This window comes from Panthera tigris, chromosome B1 (genome assembly GCF_018350195.1).
Source record: "Panthera tigris isolate Pti1 chromosome B1, P.tigris_Pti1_mat1.1, whole genome shotgun sequence".
Lineage (NCBI taxonomy): Eukaryota > Metazoa > Chordata > Mammalia > Carnivora > Felidae > Panthera > Panthera tigris.
This window is the reverse complement of record NC_056663.1, coordinates 116,031,653-116,051,936: the sequence shown is the minus strand read 5'-3', so window position 1 is coordinate 116,051,936 and position 20,284 is coordinate 116,031,653. Positions and strand designations below refer to the sequence as shown.

At 40.8% G+C, this 20,284-nt stretch overlaps 1 protein-coding gene across 4 annotated transcripts in view; it reads left to right on the top strand.

The window, feature by feature from the left end:
- NPNT (nephronectin) overlaps positions 1-18,417 on the top strand; it is an 82,519-nt gene extending 64,102 nt beyond the window's left edge. For all 4 annotated transcript variants that reach the window (XM_042984086.1, XM_042984083.1, XM_042984084.1 and 1 more), the window contains 4 exons: positions 4,918-5,004; positions 5,483-5,581; positions 13,964-14,220; positions 15,576-18,417. In XM_042984086.1, coding sequence (XP_042840020.1) covers positions 4,918-5,004; positions 5,483-5,581; positions 13,964-14,220; positions 15,576-15,686 — 554 coding nt within the window. In that variant the 3' untranslated portion in view covers positions 15,687-18,417. The remainder of the gene's footprint in view (positions 1-4,917; positions 5,005-5,482; positions 5,582-13,963; positions 14,221-15,575) is intronic.
- Positions 18,418-20,284: the final 1,867 nt, after the last annotated feature.

The following is a 20,284-nucleotide window of genomic DNA, read 5'->3' as shown; positions in this document are numbered from 1 at the left end:
GCTTGTTTTTGTTTTTAAGATTCCACATTTGAGTGAGAGCATGTGGTATTTGTTTTACTCTGACTCAGTTCACTTACCATAATGCCTTCAGGGTCTTTCCATGTTGTCACAAGTGGCAAGACTTCATTCCTTTTTATAGCTGATTATTACTCTGTGTGTATACATGCCATCTCTTCATCCATTCATTAGTCAGTGGACACTGAGGTTGTTTCCATATCTTGGCTGTTGTGAATAATGCTGCAGTGAGCATGAGAATGCTTATATCTTTTTGAATTACTGTTTTTATTTTCGTCAGATAGATACTCAGAAGTGGAATTGCTGGATCATATGGTGTTTCTAGTTTTAATTTTGGGGGGAACCTCCCTAGTGACCGCACCAGTTTGCATTCTCATTACCATTGCACAAAGGTTCCCTTTTCTCCACATCTCTGCCAACACTTGTTATTTCTTGTCTCTTTGATTACAGCCATTCTAACAGGTGTGAGGTTTTTATTTGCATTTCCCTGTTGATCGATGATATTGAGCACCTTTTAACGTAACTGCTGGCCCCTGTATGTCTTTGGAAAAACGTTGATTCAGATCTTCTGCTCATTTTGTAATTGAATTTTTTTTTTTTTGCTATTGAATTGTCTGAGTTCTTTATATATTTTGGGTATTAACTTCTTATTGGATATGATTTGCAAATATTTTCTCCTATTTAGTAGCTGGCGTTTTCATTTTGGTGGTGGTTTTCTTTGCTGTGCAGAAGGTTTTTAGTTTGATATCAAACTAAAGTATTTTTGCTTTTGGAGTCAGATCCAAAAAAAAAAATCACTGCCAAGACCAGTGCCAAGGAACTTACTGCCTGTATTTTCTTCTAGGAGTTTTATGGTTGCAGATCTTACATTCAAGTCTTTAATCTATGTTGAGTTCATTTTTGTGTATAATGTAAAATAGGGATCCAGTTTCATTCTTCTACTTGTGGCCATCCAGTTTTCCCAATACCATGTTTTTGAAGAGACTGCCATTTGTCCACTGTATATTTTTGGCTTCTTTCATTGTAAATTAATTGGCCATATGTGTTTGGGAGGGCGTGTTTTGTCTCTCTTATTTTCTAGTCTGTTTTTTGTTGGCTTGTCTTTTCTTGTACGTAGTTAAGATCATACTGCTTGAATGATTTTGTCCCACAACTTATTTCACCTAGTGTTGTCACATAAAGTGTAAAATACCAGGTAGCAGGGTAGTGAACCTTCTCTTGACACTTGACTCTTAGCAATCCATATGTGTATGTGTCAGGAAGGAGAAATAGTTTAACAATTTGGCAGAGTTACAGAGAAGAGCACACACAATTGTGAGAACTAATAGCCGCGGAGCGTTTAGGTCTCTGAATTGCTTGGACTGTTTCCCAGTGACCTGCACTGAAGGTGTGCTTGGTCACCTGCTGAAGTTACTGTTTTTGGCACTTGGTTTCCAAGAACTATTAATGAGACATCTGGCATTAATGGAACATTAATGAACCATCCAAACGCGTGATCTCCTCCCTTCCTTTCTCCTCAACCTCATCCCAAGTCACATTCCCCCACTTCTCAGCATCCTCCAGACACCATGAACTCCTTTCTCTGGATATTCTGAGCGCCTTCTTTGTAACTGCTGTCTGAAACACTCCCTCTTCCCCCACATCACCACTTTGCTTTTTGCTTGGAAGTTTCCGTATTCTTTCCTTCTTGGTGTAAATGGTGCTTCCTTAGAGAGGATCCCCTTGATGTCTCTTTATGACCAGTTTATTATTGAGAGTGGAAGTAACCCTCATTATTTAATGCATGCATTAAATCATTTAAGAACACTTCTAATAATATATTTTTAAGAAAGATATTTGCAAGCTGTGTTCACACAGTGTTATATCAGGGATGGAAGTTACCCACTAAATAAGCATGAAGTGTTTAAGTACATTTGTAATACAGAGGTTTCTTTTTTTTTTTTTTAAGGTTTATTTTTGAGAGAGAGCGAGCAAGTAGGGGAGGAGCAGAGAGAGAGAGAGAGAATCCATCCCAAGCAGGCTTCATGCTGTCAGCACAGGACCCGATACAGGGCTAGAACCCATGTACTGTGAGATCGTGATCTGAGCTGAAATCAAGAGTCAAGAGTCAGATGTTTAAACAGGCGCCCTATCAATACAGAGGTTTCTAAGAACACACCTTGCAAGTGCCATGGAGAACAGTTTTATCTAGGGCAAACTGCATTGAATCCAGTGACACCCATCCTATAAAGAATGAAGTGATGGAGGGAATTGAGTACCTGATCCAAAGACTATCATCAATAAAACAATCAACAGAGTAAAATACACACACACTCAAAAAAAAAAAAAAAAAAAAAAAAGAATGAATTGATGAATTCACTTAGAAACATCTATATTATAAGAAAGCTAATCGCAAGCTTCCTATGACAGGTGTTATATCAGTGACTAGAAGTTATCCCCATGTTGTAATATATGTATTACATATATTACATGTAATAAATATATGTTTATAAAATAAATATATAAATAAAATATGTTTTAAGATCACATGTAATAAAGAAGCTTCTAAGAACAACAAAAAATAGGCCCCTTGCACCAGGAAACCTTTGTACCAGCCTCCCCCTCTACAGCAAGATTCTATTTACCATTTGAGTGTCCTTCATCTAGGAAAAAAAGGGGGCTGACAAACAGCCACAAAGCAGTCCCATAATACGGTATTAGAAGATTTGAGCTATTCCAGTCCAGAGATGAGTTGTGTAAGTTACAACAAGAGACAAAAAATGATTGTTCTATAGAATTTTTTACACTTTCTCTGTGTAATGAGAAATGAAGCATAATTGCTTACAACTTTATAATATTTCTAGTAAGTAAGAGGCAATCTCCCTCTTAGAGGCCCAAAGGAAGAAAGGAAAGCTATAAAATGGATATTGTTGCTGTTAGTCCTTTGGCTATGAAAGAGGGTGGCTCGTAGGGGAGAGAGAGACAGAGGGGAGAAGGAGCAGGAGCGTCGGTTGAGTGTCTGACTTCAGCTCAGGTCATGATCTCACGGTCTGTGAGTTCAAGCCCCGCGTTGGGCTCTGTGCTGACGGCTCAGAGCCTGGAGCCTGCTTTGGATTCTGTGTCTCCCCCTCTCTCTGCCCCTCTCCGACTCACACAGTGTCTCACTCTCTCAAAAATAAATAAATGTTTAAAAAAAAACTTAAGAGGATAGCCAGTTACCTCAGCCCAGGGCACCTGCGATCAGGTTATATCCCTAGAGCTGGTCTATGGACTGGCTTCTCTCCCATCCCTTTCAGGCTGGGTATATATGAGTGTGTGTGTGGAGAGGAGATGGGTCTCCGCTGTTTGGACTTTTGAAACAAAAAGGGAAAAAACTTGAAAAGCAGTAAGCAAAATAAAAACCATCAGTGTGAATATTATGGGATTATTACTTAATTTAAAAACAAAATTCTTGCTAAAAATAATAGGAACATTGTTGAAAAAGAACCCTTCTGACTAATGTCTGTTCCTTGGTGTTCTACATCTTTTACTCCCTGCCTTATAAAAATATAGTTAATGAATTTAAGTTCTGGCGTAGAAAAGGGAGTATGCCCTGGTCTTTGGCCAGGAATTCCCCTCCACCAACATTCCCACATACCCCCTCCATCCCCACCCCAGTTACTCTTCATGACATCTTCTGGTGGTTTTCCTTTGCAGCCCTCATCAGAATTTAGAATTGCAGTGTGGATTTAGCTACATGTTTCATGTTGGCCTGTCTAGCTAGAATGCAGTGTCCCTGAGGGCCAGGTCCTTGTCGGTCTTGTTCACCCTATTGCCTGTCCCCTTGGCTACCATGGTTCTTGGCATATGGGGGACAAATGTATATTGAATAATAACTAATGCTTTAAATGACTCCGTTTTTTAAAAACGGATTCTTCAGCTCTGGCCCAGTTGGTTCACTTGAGGAAAAGGGTTGACAAAATGTGAGTCTCTGATAAGATTTTCACATTCATTCAGTAAACACTTATTGAGGGCCTGTGTCCAGGTCACGCCCTGGAAATGCCATATGAATAGGACATGATTGATGCCATCCTGGACCTCAGAACCTAGAGGGACAGACGTGCATGTATGTGAAGAACTACAGTTCTCTATGGAAGGTAGTAATAGAGATGCGAACACGAGTCTTTGCGGGGTACAAAAGGAAAGAATTTGATTCGCCTGGGGCATGAACGTTTTTACCCAGACAGGGATGTTTGCATTGGGTCTTTGCAGGAAGAGGGGGAAGTTTGGCAGGTTAACTAGTAGGAACAAGAGGATCCCAAGCTGGGGATGGAGTCAGAGATATGAAAATGAATGGTGTGTTTGGACAGTGATGTGTGTTTTAGGGGGCGAGTTGTGAATCCTTCCCCAGGGAGTTTGGATCTGATCTTTAAGGAGCCAGGGAACCTAGAGATGGTAAGAATTGTGGATGGAGTTCAGCAGCAGGCAGCATTCACTGGAGACGAGTTGATGCTGTGGCTAGAAAATCAAACCATTCACTGCAGTTGCAGGCAGTCTCCACTAAAAAACAGCCTTCATTAAGAGTTCGTAATGTATCTTTTCATAGAAACAAATTCTAGAATTTGACAGAGGTGAATATTTTGCCAGAAACGGGTAGCTCTTTTAAAATGTATTCTTCAGGCAAAGACTTTTTAATTTTTTTATGTTGACTTTTAGAAACACTTGAAAAACATTTCCAAAAATTGTACTCAGATAAGTGTTGTAGTAGAAGTGCCTGTAGAACAAACCGCGTGAATCTTAACGTGACATGTAATATTTTTAATTAAATATTTTGGATTCTTCGGATGAATGAAATGCCTAGGTCTTCTCCCCCGACGCTGTGATTAAAGGCATGCCCCTTTATCAATACCTCCTCAAACCAAACCAAATTTCTCTCTCTTGCAGTTCCACGGCAGCCTTCAAATGACTTGTTTGAAATATTTGAAATTGAAAGAGGAGTCAGTGCAGACGATGAAGCGAAGGATGATCCAGGTAGATAACGTACATTTTAGTAGTGTTACAATGACATTTTAGTGTCTCCTTCCATTTCACGAAAATGGCTTTTAAATTGTAGATTATTTAGTTATGTCTGGGAAAAAACATTATTTTTTACAACTCGGTTTCCTTTGCGGTTCCACAATTGTTAAGTGAAAATCATGATATATCATCATTATCTTCTTTTAAAAAAAAATATTAAAGCCGCACTTCAACTGTGAGGAGGAAATCATGTTTTGTAACTGATGATGTAACAAGGTCATAATTTGGCAACATTGGCGTGTTCTATTCTTACAGCTGAACACACAGGCACAATTGTTCTAAGTCAGGATTCGGATTCGTGTGATCTTTGATATCTGGTGGGGTAGTTCTATGTGGCTGGAAGAGAACGTGTGTACAGACAGAGAACAAGTTTGTTTTTATTGTTAGTCATTGGGTTTGCGGTCTATTCATCTTTCTGGTCATTTTCTCATAGGTGTTCTGATACACAGTTGTAATTTCGACCATGGGCTTTGTGGATGGATCAGAGAAAAAGACAGTGACTTGCACTGGGAACCAGTTAGAGATCCAGCAGGTAAAACCAGTTAATATAGAGCAGTTTGATCCTCTCTGAGGGCCCTAGTTCTGACAATCAAGAACACTGTAACATGCCTCTGTGTTTACCCTCTTTATTCAGTAAAGAAAGATCTCGTTTAGCATTTCATATTCCATTTTTTAAGTGAACTAAACTTGTTAGCAATAAACTAGAATAATATTATGGGAAGACAAGTAGTTCACTAAAAGGCCAGCTAATTTCCCTCACAGAGGTTGGTAAGTAAAACATTTAGACTCATCCTAACATATAATTTTCAAGTTATTTATAGTGCCCCATTCCCGAGCATGAAAGAAGTTATATCATGGTACATCAGCCATGGTGGTAGTCCCTAGTTATTTTCTCAATTAGGTCTTTTTAAAGATTTGACACATTGCAGAGACACTGGAAATTTCTGTGAAGTTGTGAATATTTCTCTGGAAAAAATTTCAGTCTACTTTAGATGCTGGTGAAATTAATTACAAATTACTACCATTTATTCCACAAGAGAATGTTATTAGAAAGGTTGAGTTAGACATAGATGCTTGGAAAATTAAGACTTTTAAATTGCATGCTTCCTGGGGTGCCTGAGTAGCTCTACAGTAGCAATATAACAGATTTTTTTAAATGAAAATTTGAAGGTTTTAAAATATGAATATTCAATAAGCTTAAATGGGTTTTTAGATTTCTCTTAAATATAAAATAAATTTTAGTGACCCCACCCGCCTGCCTCCCGCAAACACTCTTCTCATTTAAGGTGCTCATTTAACTCTGAGCAAGACGTTATCTGTTTATTTTTGAGAGAGTTGGAATAAGAGCAGGGGAGGGGGCAGAGAGAGAATCCCAAGCAGGCTCCTTGCTGTTAGCGCATGGGGCCAGATCCCACAAACTGCTAGATGGTGACCTGAGCTGAAACCAAGAGTCGGATGCTCAACCGACTGAGCCACCCAGGCACCCCAGGGCATGACGTTATTATTAATGTCACAAATATCTGTGAATAAGAGAGAAACCATGTATTTAATATCTACTGTAGTCCTGACTCATTCATCATCTCATTGGTTCTATTTAATCTACTCTTATCCTGTGAAGCAGGTAATATTGTCCTGTTTCACAAAGGAGATCCTGAGGCCCAGAGGTGGTATACATTTCCTCAGGCCACAAAGCTAAACAAGGGACTTCCCCTCCAGGTGTCCCTGTACTTCCTGTGGCCTCAGCCTTCTCCGGCAGGTGCACTGTCTATGATCAGCAGATGTCAGGACTGTAGGTTTGACTGACCACTGACCTGAAGTAGTTTGCTACAGGATGAGGGAGCTTTAGCAGTCATGTGTGACAGGCTGGTACACACCGTTCATGGCCGTAACGAGTAACTCTTTCAAGTGAGGTACATTGTGAGAGTAATTCATGCTAAACTCAGAAGAATTCATTATACTTCCATGTAGGCATCCTATGTAGAAAATCTATGTAAAATACTTGATTTTCAGAATTAAAATACCAAATTGGTTCTAAAGCATAGTATTTAAACACTTTTTATTATTCATTACATATGTTGATGTTTAAATTTGTTGTGCCCCAAATTCCACTTGCCCTCTGAGAGAGAGGATTGGAAATTAGCATGGTAGACAAAAACATTTGGAATGGCCATTTGGCTATGACAGAACAGAACAAACTGAAAGGAAGTGATGGCTGTTTGGGTGACTGGGTAGCTCTTGATGATTGATTCTGGCCCCTGGAGGATGAGCTTCTGGGGTTGCTCCAGGTTTTACCAATTTGGATGAATTGGATCTTGAACTTGCATATTGAAGGCATACCAGCCAAACGGAGTAGAATGACTCAGAGCCCAAGGAGAAGGTGGCAGTGTGTGCTGAAAAAAATTAGCTCTAAAACATTAGATCAATAGGCGATATTTAAGAGGGTGAAATGTATGGAGAGTGAGTGCAAGGTATGGCTCATGGTCTAGAAACCAACTACACACGTGTGGGAAGGGGAGGAAGTGCCTCAGTGTAAACAGATTCTAGGGGTCAGACTGAAAACTTCAGGAAATGTTGAAAATTAGGAACTTTTTATTGTTCCAAGGAAGGAGACAGGGAGCTAGCTCTCAAGGCACTGTCTCCCCGTGGGGTTAGTACAGGAAGCTTTCATTCAGTGTATTAGGGGGAAGGGACAGGAGGCTTGCATAGGCATTTTTTGGTTCAACTGTGCACGCCTAGCATGTAGGCATGCGGGTGCATACATCGTATATTCAAAAGATGGCATAAAACTGCCCCTAGGAAGAAATCTTAGTATTATAACGAGCTGCAGGTTAACTTCAGGACAATCAGGGGGAGCTTCTCAGGCCCTCATCTCCAGTCCAGCTCAGACTGGCTCACATAAGGGGCCAGCAGGTAAAACATGTTCCTTCTCTGCTTTTGTCCCTTCCCTCCTCCCTTCTGTTGATAGCTAGGATGCACAGGGAAGTTACTCAAATAAGAGAGGTGAGTGAAAGCCTTTTGAGTGGAATCTGTGTCCTCACTGTCATTTCCATAGACATAGGATATTTTTTCCAGAGTGGAAAATCCACTTTGGTGGGTTCTTTCTCATCTGAAAAGAATAGAGATAATTGTAGGTCACTCATAAGAAAATGACCTAGATGGAAAGGTAGCTTGAAGCCTATGGGAAACAAGTGAAGAACCAAAATGTTTAGCTTGGGGAAGAAGTGATGGAGCAAGACTGCTTTTCAAATACTTGACCAACAACAAGGGGATGAGAAGTCAGATCAGTAGGTAAAAGCTACAGGAAGATCAGTTTTGGTTCACTCTCGGAACTTTGCAATCAACAGAGCTGTCTAAAAAGAACAGAATGACATGGAAATAGGGAGGTCTCCCCTGGTGGGGGTGTTTGGGTGACATACAGCAAGAGGTTGTTTTGAGCAGTGGATAAGGGTTGAGTTAGAAAACCTCATACACAGCCTCCAAGAGCCTCTGACTCACATTCAAATGCCCCCAGGTCATCCCAAAGAGATTACTGAGCAGCAGGGCCCTGGCTTGGAAAGTGGATGGAAGACCAAAGGGTGGCAGAGTGAAAGAAGGGACAGCAGTGCGTGGCATATGTCATGGTGGAATTGCAGACAAACGTTTTAGAATATGTTGGGAAAAATCTAACCAAATACTGATGGAAATACTATTAAAGCTTAGTATGAAAAATGCCTATTTTTCTTCTAGGAAGTTCAGGGGTGTGAGTGTGTGTGTATCACAAGCTAAGACCAGAGCAGAATATAACCAATTTAATAAATGATTCCTTTGTATTGCCTAATTACCAAGCTTATTGTTTACTTGCTTCTATCTAGATTATGCCATTTGTAAAGGAATATATATTTGGATTTCCACAGTTACGACTGATTTTAATGTGCATTTCTTATGCAAGATCCAGATCTGCAGATATTCTCATATGCTAATATCTCTAAGAAAACCCTCAATTAAAACACACTTACAACTTTGAGAAACAGCTGCAAAGTAAATTCATTTGCTGGCTGTTCTTCCTGGTGCTCATTAGGTTTTGTTTAGCACATTCAGTCTTCAACCTAATTGTGAGATAGTGGAATTAATACATGCCTCTAAGGGACAGAGAAGATTGTGCTGCTGACTGATGTGATGTGCTGCAGGCATGTGGCTGTGGCCCTGAAGACACACCCTTCTGTAAATGTCAAGGCTTGACCCCGGGATGGGCGTGGGGGCTTTTCCTGAAACCCCAATCTCTGGGGATCAGGGTTAAAGGAAGCTGACTCAATGCTCTGCCTACTACTGATCACTACTCACTTAAATATATAGCAAATAAGCCAGCATGTACATGCAAGCGTGTCTGTTGCAGCATTAAATATTATTTTGAAATACACAAACATGGAAAAACAAATCAACAGTGAAAATACAAGCTCCCTCTCCCAGCCCTGGCTCCCAGTTACCCTCTCCAGATGCAACTAGTTTCTTGCTTATCTTTCCAGAGGGATCTTTTTCTACACAACAGCATCTTGCTTTTGTCATTTGAAGATACTGTCCTTTCGTTTTTTTAATGTCTTATTTTTGAGACAGCCGGCATGAGCCGGGAGGGGCAAAGAGAGGGGGAGACAGAGGATCCAAAGTAGGGCTCAGTTCTGGCAGCAGAGAGCCCGAGGTAGGGCTTGAACTCATACTGTGAGCTTAAGACCTGAGCCAAAGTCCAATGCTTAACTGACTGAGCCACTCAGGTATCCCAGAAGATACTGTCTTTGAAGAGTTTAGAGGCACATGGACTTTGAAGCCCAAAGGCTTGGGCTGAAACCCAGTGCCACTACTCACCAGCTTTGACTTGGAGCAAGTTATTTAAGTGGAGATGGTAATATCTATTAAACATATGTAAAATATTTAAAGCAGTGCCTGGCCCACAGTTACCAATAAAACAGTATTAGCTATTGTTGTTGAAGATTGTCCTGTAAACAGAACACCCTTATTCTTATTTATGGCTGTTAACTCCATTCCCTCTTCGATGTACCACACTGTATTTAACCAGCCATCCACTGAGGCACATTTCAGCAGAACAGTGCTCCAGTGAAGATTGTCCGTGTATTATTTCATATACGCTTGAATATATCTGTAGGATAAATTCCTAAATTGGAATGGCTAGGTCACAGGGAATTAGCATTTTGAATTTTGATAAGTTCTCAAAATTGCCCTTCATAAGAGTTGTAGCAATTTATGCTTCTGCCAATAATATTTAAGAACCATTCCCAATAGATCTTACCCAACTATTTTTTTTTAAGTTTGAGAGAGAGCACGTGCACGCAGGGGAGGGGCAGAGAGAGGGGGTTAGAGAGAATTCTAAGTCCCCCACACTGTCAGTGTGAATCCCGACGGGGCTCTTGATCCCACAAACCGTGAGATCACAACCTGAGCCAAAAATCAAGAGCGGGACACTTACTGACTGAGCTACCCAGCTGCCCCTAAATTATTTTTATCCTTGCCAAATTTAAATGTGACAAGGCCTCCCCTTTTAATTTGACTTTCTCTTATAGGAAAAGATGGTCAACTTTTCACAGGATTTAAGTAATTTTTTTTCTATGATGCCCTTTATTTTGTGCATGTTTGATTTGTAAAGCTCTTTAGATAAAAAGGGAACCTGGTTCTTTTTATGTTTTTCAGATTTTTTTTTTTTTTTGCTCATCTTACTGTTTTGTGCTATTTTTATCTTAAAAGTAAAAATTTGGAGGGCGTTTGCTATGATGAGCATGGGTGTAAGTGATGAATCACTAAAGTCTACTCCTGAAACTAATACTGTATGTTAACTAACTAGAATTTAAATAAATACTTGAAATTACAAAAAAAAAACTTTTAAATAAAAATTTGAAACTTAAATGTTCTTCACGAAGAAACTGGCTAAATTATTAATGGCATACTTGGAGCTATGAAAAATGTCTATTTGTTGACATAGAAAAATGGCTAATATATTTCATGAAAAAAAGGAAGTTACCACACTGGGAAAATGTTTATACTCATGTGCATTAGCATTCATATATCTCCATAGGACAATGTTCAGAAGTTAAAATGTTAGTAATTATCTCTGGCTTTGGGGATCATGGCTTATTTAAATTTTCTCTATGCTTTTGTACTTCTGTTTTTCCTACAGTGGGCATTACTGTATTACTTCTGTTTAAAAAACAAAAAATTGGAGTGCCTGGGTGGCTCAGTCAGTTAAGTGTCTGACTTTGGCTCAGGTCACGATCTCACCGTTCGTGAATTCGAGCCCTGCATGGGGCTCTGTGCTGACAGCTCAGAGCCTGGAGCCTACTTCAGATTCTGTGTCTCCCCCTCACTCTACCCCTCCCCTGCTCATGCTCTGTGTCTCTCTCAATAATAAACGTTAAAATTTTTTTTAAAAAACAAAAAATTAAGCCCTTTGTATTTGAGAGGTAAATCCCAGCAAACTGTAATGATCTTAGTTGTCTAGCTGGGCTGGTTTCTCAGCAAGGCCATGATGTATAAGTAAAACTGCCAAACTCCCCCTCATTTTCTTTTGGCCACACAATTAATAGGTAAGGTAATGGACATTATGTTGTTGTCTTTGTAAATTGAAGTTGTAAAGGCACAAACCAGTGTAGAGTTACAAATAAGTACATTCAAATTTTATCACCTAACTTTCTGGCAAGTTCTGCAGCATTTATTGTTTCTCAAAAAAAAAAAAAAAAAGAAACACTTTCGATACTATAATGCTTTAAACTGAAACCATGAAAGTGTCTAATATAGTTTTATATTTAAACCAGTATTTTGGAATCAGAAGTAAAATTTTTATCTAATAGGTAACTTGTTTGAAGCACGAGATCCATTTTTCCCTTAGCTACCACCGCACCCTGGTAACATTTCCTTTTAAAAAGGGAAAGAATCCTTTAACGTAAAACAAAAACCTGGTTCCCCCAGAGCAACTCTATAGAGGAAGAGCAGTGGTGGCCTCGCTCACCACTCACCGTGATTTACGCTGTAGCTTTAAATACCTGTGCAAAAGGACTAGTTGACTCTCGTCAGGATGTCGTGGTTTGCCTGCAGTGTCTGGCATAGAGATATTAGCGAACATTCCACAGGGTCTTAAGGTAATCCTTGTTTTCTTAAAACTTGCAGGTTAACTGTAATAACCTTATATCTTAGTCTTAACCCAAATACCTGTGATGATTCAAAGCTGACTTACAGGGAGACATGTAAGCCCCAGCTAAATGTTTTGGCCCCAAATATTGTTTGGATTAATTTGGCAAGGCACAGGGACAGGAGGAAAAGAAATATGTGTGTGTTCGCTGAGTCAAGTACATGCCTCAAGGACCTATTTCCCCTCAGGTTTTTGCTGTGTTCTTGGAATATCATTTATTCAACACATGACCTCAAAGCCCTGCCATGTGGCAGGAATGTAAAACGGGGTGGTTTGGAGGAAAGGTTGGTCCTGACATCAACGAGTTCACGGTCTGCTGGGGGACAGAAACCCGTAAACCAGGGATTTCAGTCTGAGAGCAGCAGGCGCTGCATAGGAGGCCAGGCAGTTCTGAGCGCAAATTGTTTCCCTGCCCCTCACTGGCTAGACGACCCCTTGGGTGCCCTCACCTCTCCAAGCCTTAGTTTCTGCAGGTGCACAACAAGCCAAATTCATGTTCACTTCAGAGACCAGTTAGCAGGGCTGAAGGTTTTCCCTTTAAAGAGCCTGGCACAGGGAAGTATATGCTTGCTCAGAGGGAACTTAGAGCAGTCACTTGAAGAATAGGACATCCCCCAAATAATCTTGTCTTACACAGATTAAGCATAAGAAAGGATGGTTTATCTTTTAACTGAGAAATAAGTAGTGTCTCTACCAAAACAGGTACATGTGGTCAGCATTCCAACCACATATTTCTTACGGACAAATCAGTGCTGAAACACAGGGTTGTTTTTCAGTTGGCTGTAATAAAACAGCTGGTGGGGGGATGTCACTTGTATATGGACTGTTTCCAAATACTACTTGCAACTTTCCCTCTCTTGGGAAGCAATATCCCCCCACTTCACTGCTCCTTAAACTACCCGCCCCCCACTATTGTGGTTACTCTAACAATAGGGGGAAGCAAACTCTGTAGCCCTAGGGATCTGAGGACATCATCAGACTGATTTGTCCAAATTGAAAGTGTTTATTAATTTGTGTACATGTAAATGTAATAAACATTCTATATATTAATTATGTATAATGTTACAGATTTGCTTTGATATAAACATGTCTTAAGCTACTTACCTACAAAAAAAATTGATGCTCCAGGAAGATGTAGAGGTTTCCAGAACACCTCTGCATCTTCCTGGGATTTGACGTACTCCCATGTAAGAAAAACAGCAAAACTGACCTTTGCAAAGGACCCTTCTTGCTTTAGAGATTAAAAAAAAAAAAGTGGAGAGAAGAGAGAATAAACAGATCCAGTGCCCCTTTAGATCACTGTCTGCTCTGCTGCCTGGAGGTTAATTATCCACATAGAAAATTCTCCCTGACAATTTAGAGTCAGCCAGCCAGCCAGCTTGACAACATAATCAAACGCTGGTGAGGATCAGGAGATGGGGAGCTTGTGTCTTCCCGTGTATGTCTGCTCATACTCAGCAGGAAATGTTCATGGTGTTAGGATTACTAATTATCTATCGTGTCCTTGCCATAATTTGTACTCTCCAGGAGCCAAGTATTTTCTGTAAATACAAACCATAGAATTTAAAGTAGGCATAGAAATAAGATCCCCCTCCCCACCCCCGCAAATGTGGAATTCTGTACAAGGGACTATCCCAGTTTGCAGTTTCTGCAAAGTAAATCTTACTTAAGTTTCGCCATCCATGCTGTCTGTGCTAGAAAGGGATGTCGGCACGTACACACACAGCCCTGCTTTTCCCATTCCAGGTGGACAATATCTGACAGTCTCGGGAGCCAAAGGCCCAGGGGGAAAAGCCGCTCGCTTGGTGCTACCTCTCGGCCACCTCATGCATTCAGGGGACCTGTGCCTGTCGTTCAGGCACAAGGTGACTGGGCTGCACTCCGGCACGCTCCAGGTGTTTGTGAGAAAACACGGTGCCCACGGAGCAGCCCTGTGGGGAAGAAATGGTGGCCGTGGCTGGAGGCACACACAGATCACCTTGCGAGGGGCTGACGTCAAGAGCGTAAGTAGAACCGCGAAGGAGGCAGAGCCTGGGAAGTTTTCCTTTCAGAGGAGAACTGTAGGATCTGAATCTGAGGAAGCCTTGTTCTCTTCATTAATTCAGGCACAAAGCTTTGTTTTTCTGGGTATGAGAGCTCCGTTCATTCATTGCCTCTTCCTTTAATCCCTTTTGCTGCTGCTTATGTTCTTCGTTGCAACCTCTGATCACTGCCACTCTCCCCCCAGCCTTGGTGAAAATCCCCTATTTTTAGTGAAGAAAATTCAGGAATCGAAAAGGAAAAAAAAAAAGTTAACAGCAACTTGAAAGGGCAGAGGGGGTGAGCTTAACTGTTGCTGCTTTTCCTTTTTCTTCAACTCCTTTATTTTTCAGAGTTACCCTAAAGTTTTTCTTTTTTGAAGTATTTCTTTAAAGGCTTTTTTTTTTCCCCTTTGCCTCAGAGATCATAGTTAAACAGCCTTGGGTGGGAACCCAGAACAATATGCTTGGGAAGTCCTATTCAGGAGAGGATGTGGGAAAAGCTTTGATTGAGTATGTAAGTTTTATCTTAAGTTATCAAGTCATAGGTGGCAATAAGATGCACTATAGCATCCTGCCGAAATAATGTTTTTGGAGGAGCATCTTTATGCTCCTATTCATAAACCTTGCTATTAGGAGATTATGCATAGGTGACCACAGATATAGTTTCGAGAAACTATGTTAAAAGGGATAGACTCCATTTATATAAGCTTTTATCAGTCTTAGATTTATTGTACTCTTTGAAAAAAAGTGTAACATTGTCTGGGAAAAAAAAGGCATTTCAAATCCTAGCACAGGAAGGTTTCTGTTTTTAAAAAAGCAAGGATGATCTACAGAAGATAAAATACAAGAAAGTTTTTGTTCTTTACGTAGGTAAAACAACACTGTGATTTCAGTGTGGTGTTTGGTCTGAGTCCATTTTAGGCCAACAAAGTCAGCCTAACCCAAGGAGGAAACAGCAAACATCCACGATAGGCGGCATGATTATGATCTTCCAGAGTTTTGGCTCTTATTTCTACATCTTTATATCTGTCTCATTTACTTCTGTCCTTGGTAATCTTTCACAAAGTGTCCGCTTCATAAACATTCCTAAACTGAAGTAGTCTGTCATTCAGAATGGCTTTTTAGAGAGTAACATGTGTCTGATTAACAGTTTACTCATGATTTCAGTTTCTACCAAAAGGCAAGCCTCAGGTGACCCTGGCTATGTTCTAGTCTTTCCTTCTGTCGAGTAAGTTTACTGTTTGGTTTTGGGGGAACGTTTGCCTTTATTTTGTGAAACGAATGGGCATTGGGAAGGGGCAGAGGAGGCTTGACTGGTGTGTGCATTCTCTCCCTAGGTCATCTTCAGAGGTGAAAAAAGGCGTGGCCACACTGGGGAGATTGGATTGGATGATGTGAGCCTGAGAAAAGGCCACTGCTCTGAAGAACGCGAGCAACTCCCGAACTAGCAATGAACTCCCCCTGTGGCTCTTTTCTTTTTCCAATCTTCACCTCCTGTCCTCTCCTCCCTCTTATCAGGCCTAGGAGAAGAATGGGTCAGTGGGTCAAGAGAAAGTCTGGTGGGTGACCCACACCTTGCTGGCCTGCTTTTGTGCAATTCCAGTGAATAGTGACACCCTCCTTGGAATATAGGGGGCACCTGTAGACACATCCAAGCCAGCTTTCGGTGTTGCTTTCCATCCTGTGTCTTTTTTGGGAAGGGCCCTGGCATGTGACCTGTGCCATCGTTCCTTCTGGTTACAGGTGTTCCCAGTAGCAAACCATGGGAGAAGTTTTCAAAGGAAATCTGTGCAAATGGCCATTCTGTTATCTGTTCAGTGTTGTACCATGAGTAGTATTGACTTCCCCTAAGAGATGTTGTACAATGTGCTTGTGAAATTGGTTTCTCCCCTTGGCTTGTTAGCTCTGGCCTGACCTGAACTCTGACTTTTACTGCCATTCACTTTATAAAAGAAGGGTGTGTAACTTATCAAGATGCATTTATTCTCGTTATCTGTATTTTTCTTTTAAAGACATGATGTAGAATGGACACGTAATCCCTCGTTAGTAGTATTGTGTTTCGTGTAAATGTGCTATTGATATTAAGTAGTTACGTGTTCCTAATATATACAGACTCTAGTTGCAAGGGAAAATGCAGCTTGCGAGCTCTTGAATTAAAAAATACCCGGTGAAATGTCATCCAGTTCCATGACCTTATTTTGGCAGCAAGAGAAAATTGGAAGAGATGTCAGGTGTGGTAGTGGAGGGATGAATTTTTTCATGGCCTTGAGTTTGATCACGATACAGGATAGCGAACCATTCATGTGGACAAGAAGCTGAAGTTTACATATAAAACTCTCACTGTTCCAGGGTATACTTTAAAACCAACAGTTTTTACCGTAATAACATGGCTCTCTTTGGTAATCAGTAAAACATGTTGTAAAAGTTCTGGTTGTTTCAGAGAAAAGATCCTGTTTATGGAAGGGTGAGGGGAAGTGTGGGGGAAGCTCCGTTGGGACAGGTTTTCATACTGTTTTAGATCCGCATACATGTAGGCAGGTCTAGCTCCTAATGTATGTGACGTCTTGTCAGAATGGGTCAGGGAGCAGGTCCTGTGCCTGGATGCATTGATGTGTTGGAATGGGACTCACACACACATTAGAGCAATAAAATCTGGGAACCCCCCCCAAACCACATTTCCTCCCTGCCGATGTTACCTATATATGAAAAAAATACCTAACTTTTAAAAGGCAACTTAGTCCTGAGGCTTTTACTTCATTCCTGATTAAGTAATCAAAATATTCTCTGCTGTTTTTGCCAGGAATCACAAAGATGATTAAAGGGTTGGAAAAAAAGATCTATGATGAAAAATTAAAGGAACTGGGATTATCCAGCGTGGAGAAGAGAAGACTGAGGGGCAAACCATTGCTGGTTTTCAAGTGTATGAATGGTTGGTACAGAGAGGATGGTGACCAGCTGTTCTCCATATGCGCTAAGAATAGAACAAGAGGAAACAGGCCTAGACTGGAGTGTGAGAGGGCATTTCCTGGCAGGGACAATTGTTAAATTAGAATCCTTTGTTAAAAAAAAAAAAAAAAAAAAAGTTAATCTCTCTCCCTCTCCTCTTTCTCTCCCTCTCCCTGTCTCTCTTCTTTCTCCCTCACCCTCTTCGAAGGTTTAAAAATAGATAAAAATGTGTTTAAGATGGTTAAAGATGTTCTTACATCAAGATAGAGTGACAGATTACAGAATCTTCCAAAAGCTGTTTTGATCCTATTACTAGGTAATGAAAATCTTCGGAACTTAGTCATTCGGATGAGGCCAAGGTCTAATTTAGGCATTTACCTCTTAGCCTCCGAATGGAGGAGAATCAAAAGGGGGAAAAGACCCATCAAATGGGGAGCTCACTGAAAGATCTCTCCCTTTATGGCAAACCTAACAGGATTAAAACAGTAAAATATCTGTCCATCATACTCCTTTAAGAATATTGTTTTTTGGTTTTGGTTTTGTTTTTTTTTCCCTATCTCAATGATGTCCTAATGTGGTAGGGTTCATTTCTTTTTTTGGTAAAAGTATAACCCTTTCACCTGTTCAGTGGATGATAGTTCAGGTTTTTAAAGAGACCATAGCAAGGAACAGAGGCTAGAGAGTTGTTTTTTGTTTTGTTTTTTAATCTGGTGCATTCTCTCTGCAATGTGTGTGACAAATTGGCCACTGATAGAGAGTGCTATGCTATACTCAACACCAGTTTCAGGATCCTTGCTTCACCCAGCCGCTATAATTCGGTTTCATTTGTCAATGGGAATCTCCCAAGTTCCACAAATTTACCTATTTTTCCAAAAACAAAAATTACCAACAGAGTATCTTTAGTCATTTCACTTGGTGAAGGCAGGATGGGAGCAGGGATGTAAATCTGTGAGCCTTTGAATAGGGGCCAGATGGTATGGCTTTAGATCCATTTTTAATGATTCATTTCCTTTGTGGTCATTTAACTGCACAAGTGAAGAGGAAAGGGGGAAATAATTGAAAATGTCACTTTTAGGTGCCAATAATGGATTGCACTAAACTGACAGAAGTTATCCAAAGTACTGTATAACATCTTGTTTATTATTTAATGTTTTCTAAAGTGAAAAATGTTAGTGGTTTTCCAAACAGCCAAATAAAAATAATTCTTTGTAAATAAAAGCACTGTTAATGATACCTATTGTCTGTTATTGTTTGAGTTTTGTTTTGTTTTTAGTTGGGAGAATACTGGAGTAGTCTGAGGTTTCACGAAGGCCGTCTATCATAGAACCCCTCTTACTGCTTGGAAGTGACCCACATCGGGATGCTTTCTAGGCTATGAAATAGGAGACCCTCTTCATCAGCACGCACAGGGCACGTCATACCTTAGCAAATTGCTTTAGTTACATTCCCTTGTACCTCACTTCAACATTAGCCTCAAGTCCTTTTATAGGAAGACAGGATAAACTAGAATATATCAATATATAGGAATTAGAAGTGAAAAGCCTTTTTTTTTTTTTTTTTTTTTTTTTTTTTTTTTTTTTTTTTTTACTAGTGTTGGTTTTGTTTATGGTAGTTTACTCGTATTCCAATAACCTTTCCTGATGGAGAAAACAACTATAAGGAAACAAAACTAAGGACATCATTCAGGATTAAAAGTTTTCCTGACAAGGTAATGAACCCCCATCCTGGCACTGCAAACTGTAATGAGGGATAGCCCTGGGGGCCCCCTCAACAAATTCCCCTGTTGCAGGACAAAGAGGAAAATCTGGCGTTTAAAAGAGCCACTAGCAGGGGTGCCCAGGTGGCTCAGTCAGTTAAAGCGTCTGGCTCTTGATTTCAGCTCAGGTCTTGATCTCCTAGTCTGTGGGATCGAGCCCCAGGTCAGGCTCTGCACAGACAACACGGAGCCTGCTTGGGATTCTCGATCTCCCTCTCTCTGCCCCTCCCCTGTTCGTGCTCACTTGCTGTCTCTCTCAAAATAAAAACAAAACAAAGAGCAATTAGTATACAAAAGATCCAGCCCTAGACGAGGATGTGGAGAAGAGGGAACCCTCTGAAACTATTGGTGGGAATGCAAAATGGTGCAGCCGCTCTGGAAAACAGTATGGAGCTTCCTCAGAAAGTTAAAAATAGAACTACCCTATGATCCAGCAATTGCACTACTAGGTTATTTACCCAAAGAATACAAAAGTACTAACTTGAAGGGATACATGCACCCTAATATTTATAGCAGCATTATTGACAATAGCCAAATTATGGGAAGAGCCCAATGTTTATAGACAAATGAGTGGATGAGGATGTGGTATGTATATACAATGGAATATTATTCAGCCATAAAAGAATGAACTCTTGGTACTTGCAATGACATGGATGGAGCTAGACTGTATGATGCTAAGTGAAATAAATCAGAGAAAGACAAATACCATATGATTTTAGTCATAGGTGGAATTTAGTCATGGGGGGAAAAAGAGGAGGTGGGGGGGGATGGATGAAATAGGTGATGGGGATTAAGGAGGGCACTTGTGATGAGCACTGGGTGATGTATGGAAACATTGAATCACTAAATTGTACACCCAAAACTATTACACTGTATATTAACTAACTAGAACTCAAAAACAAAAGAAAAATAACAGAAGATCCAGCCTTAGAAAGCTGCCAAATGGTGGGAGAACTACTGAAAGTCTTGGGGTAGGTCAGGGCATGGCTAACATTCCTCATTCACATTGATAGCATGGATGAATGCAGTCCAGGTGCCCAAGCCAACTTACCACCTCAGGGGCCCTGGGCCCCTAGCCCACACCAGCCCCAGCAATCCCACTGAGGCAGCCCTAGCACAGCACACACCGGGACACCCCTGGTCAGCATTCACTACAGCCCCAGCTGTTTCACCAAAGTAACAGGCAAAACGTACCCCAGAATACTCCAGACCCATACAGCGTTGGCCCCAGACCACTTGCTAGGATGGCCCTATGCATTGAGCACCCCAGGACCCTCTACCCCATACCTTACCTCAGCTCCAGCTGCTCAGGCAGGGAGCTCTCTCTGCAAAAAGCCTCAGGAC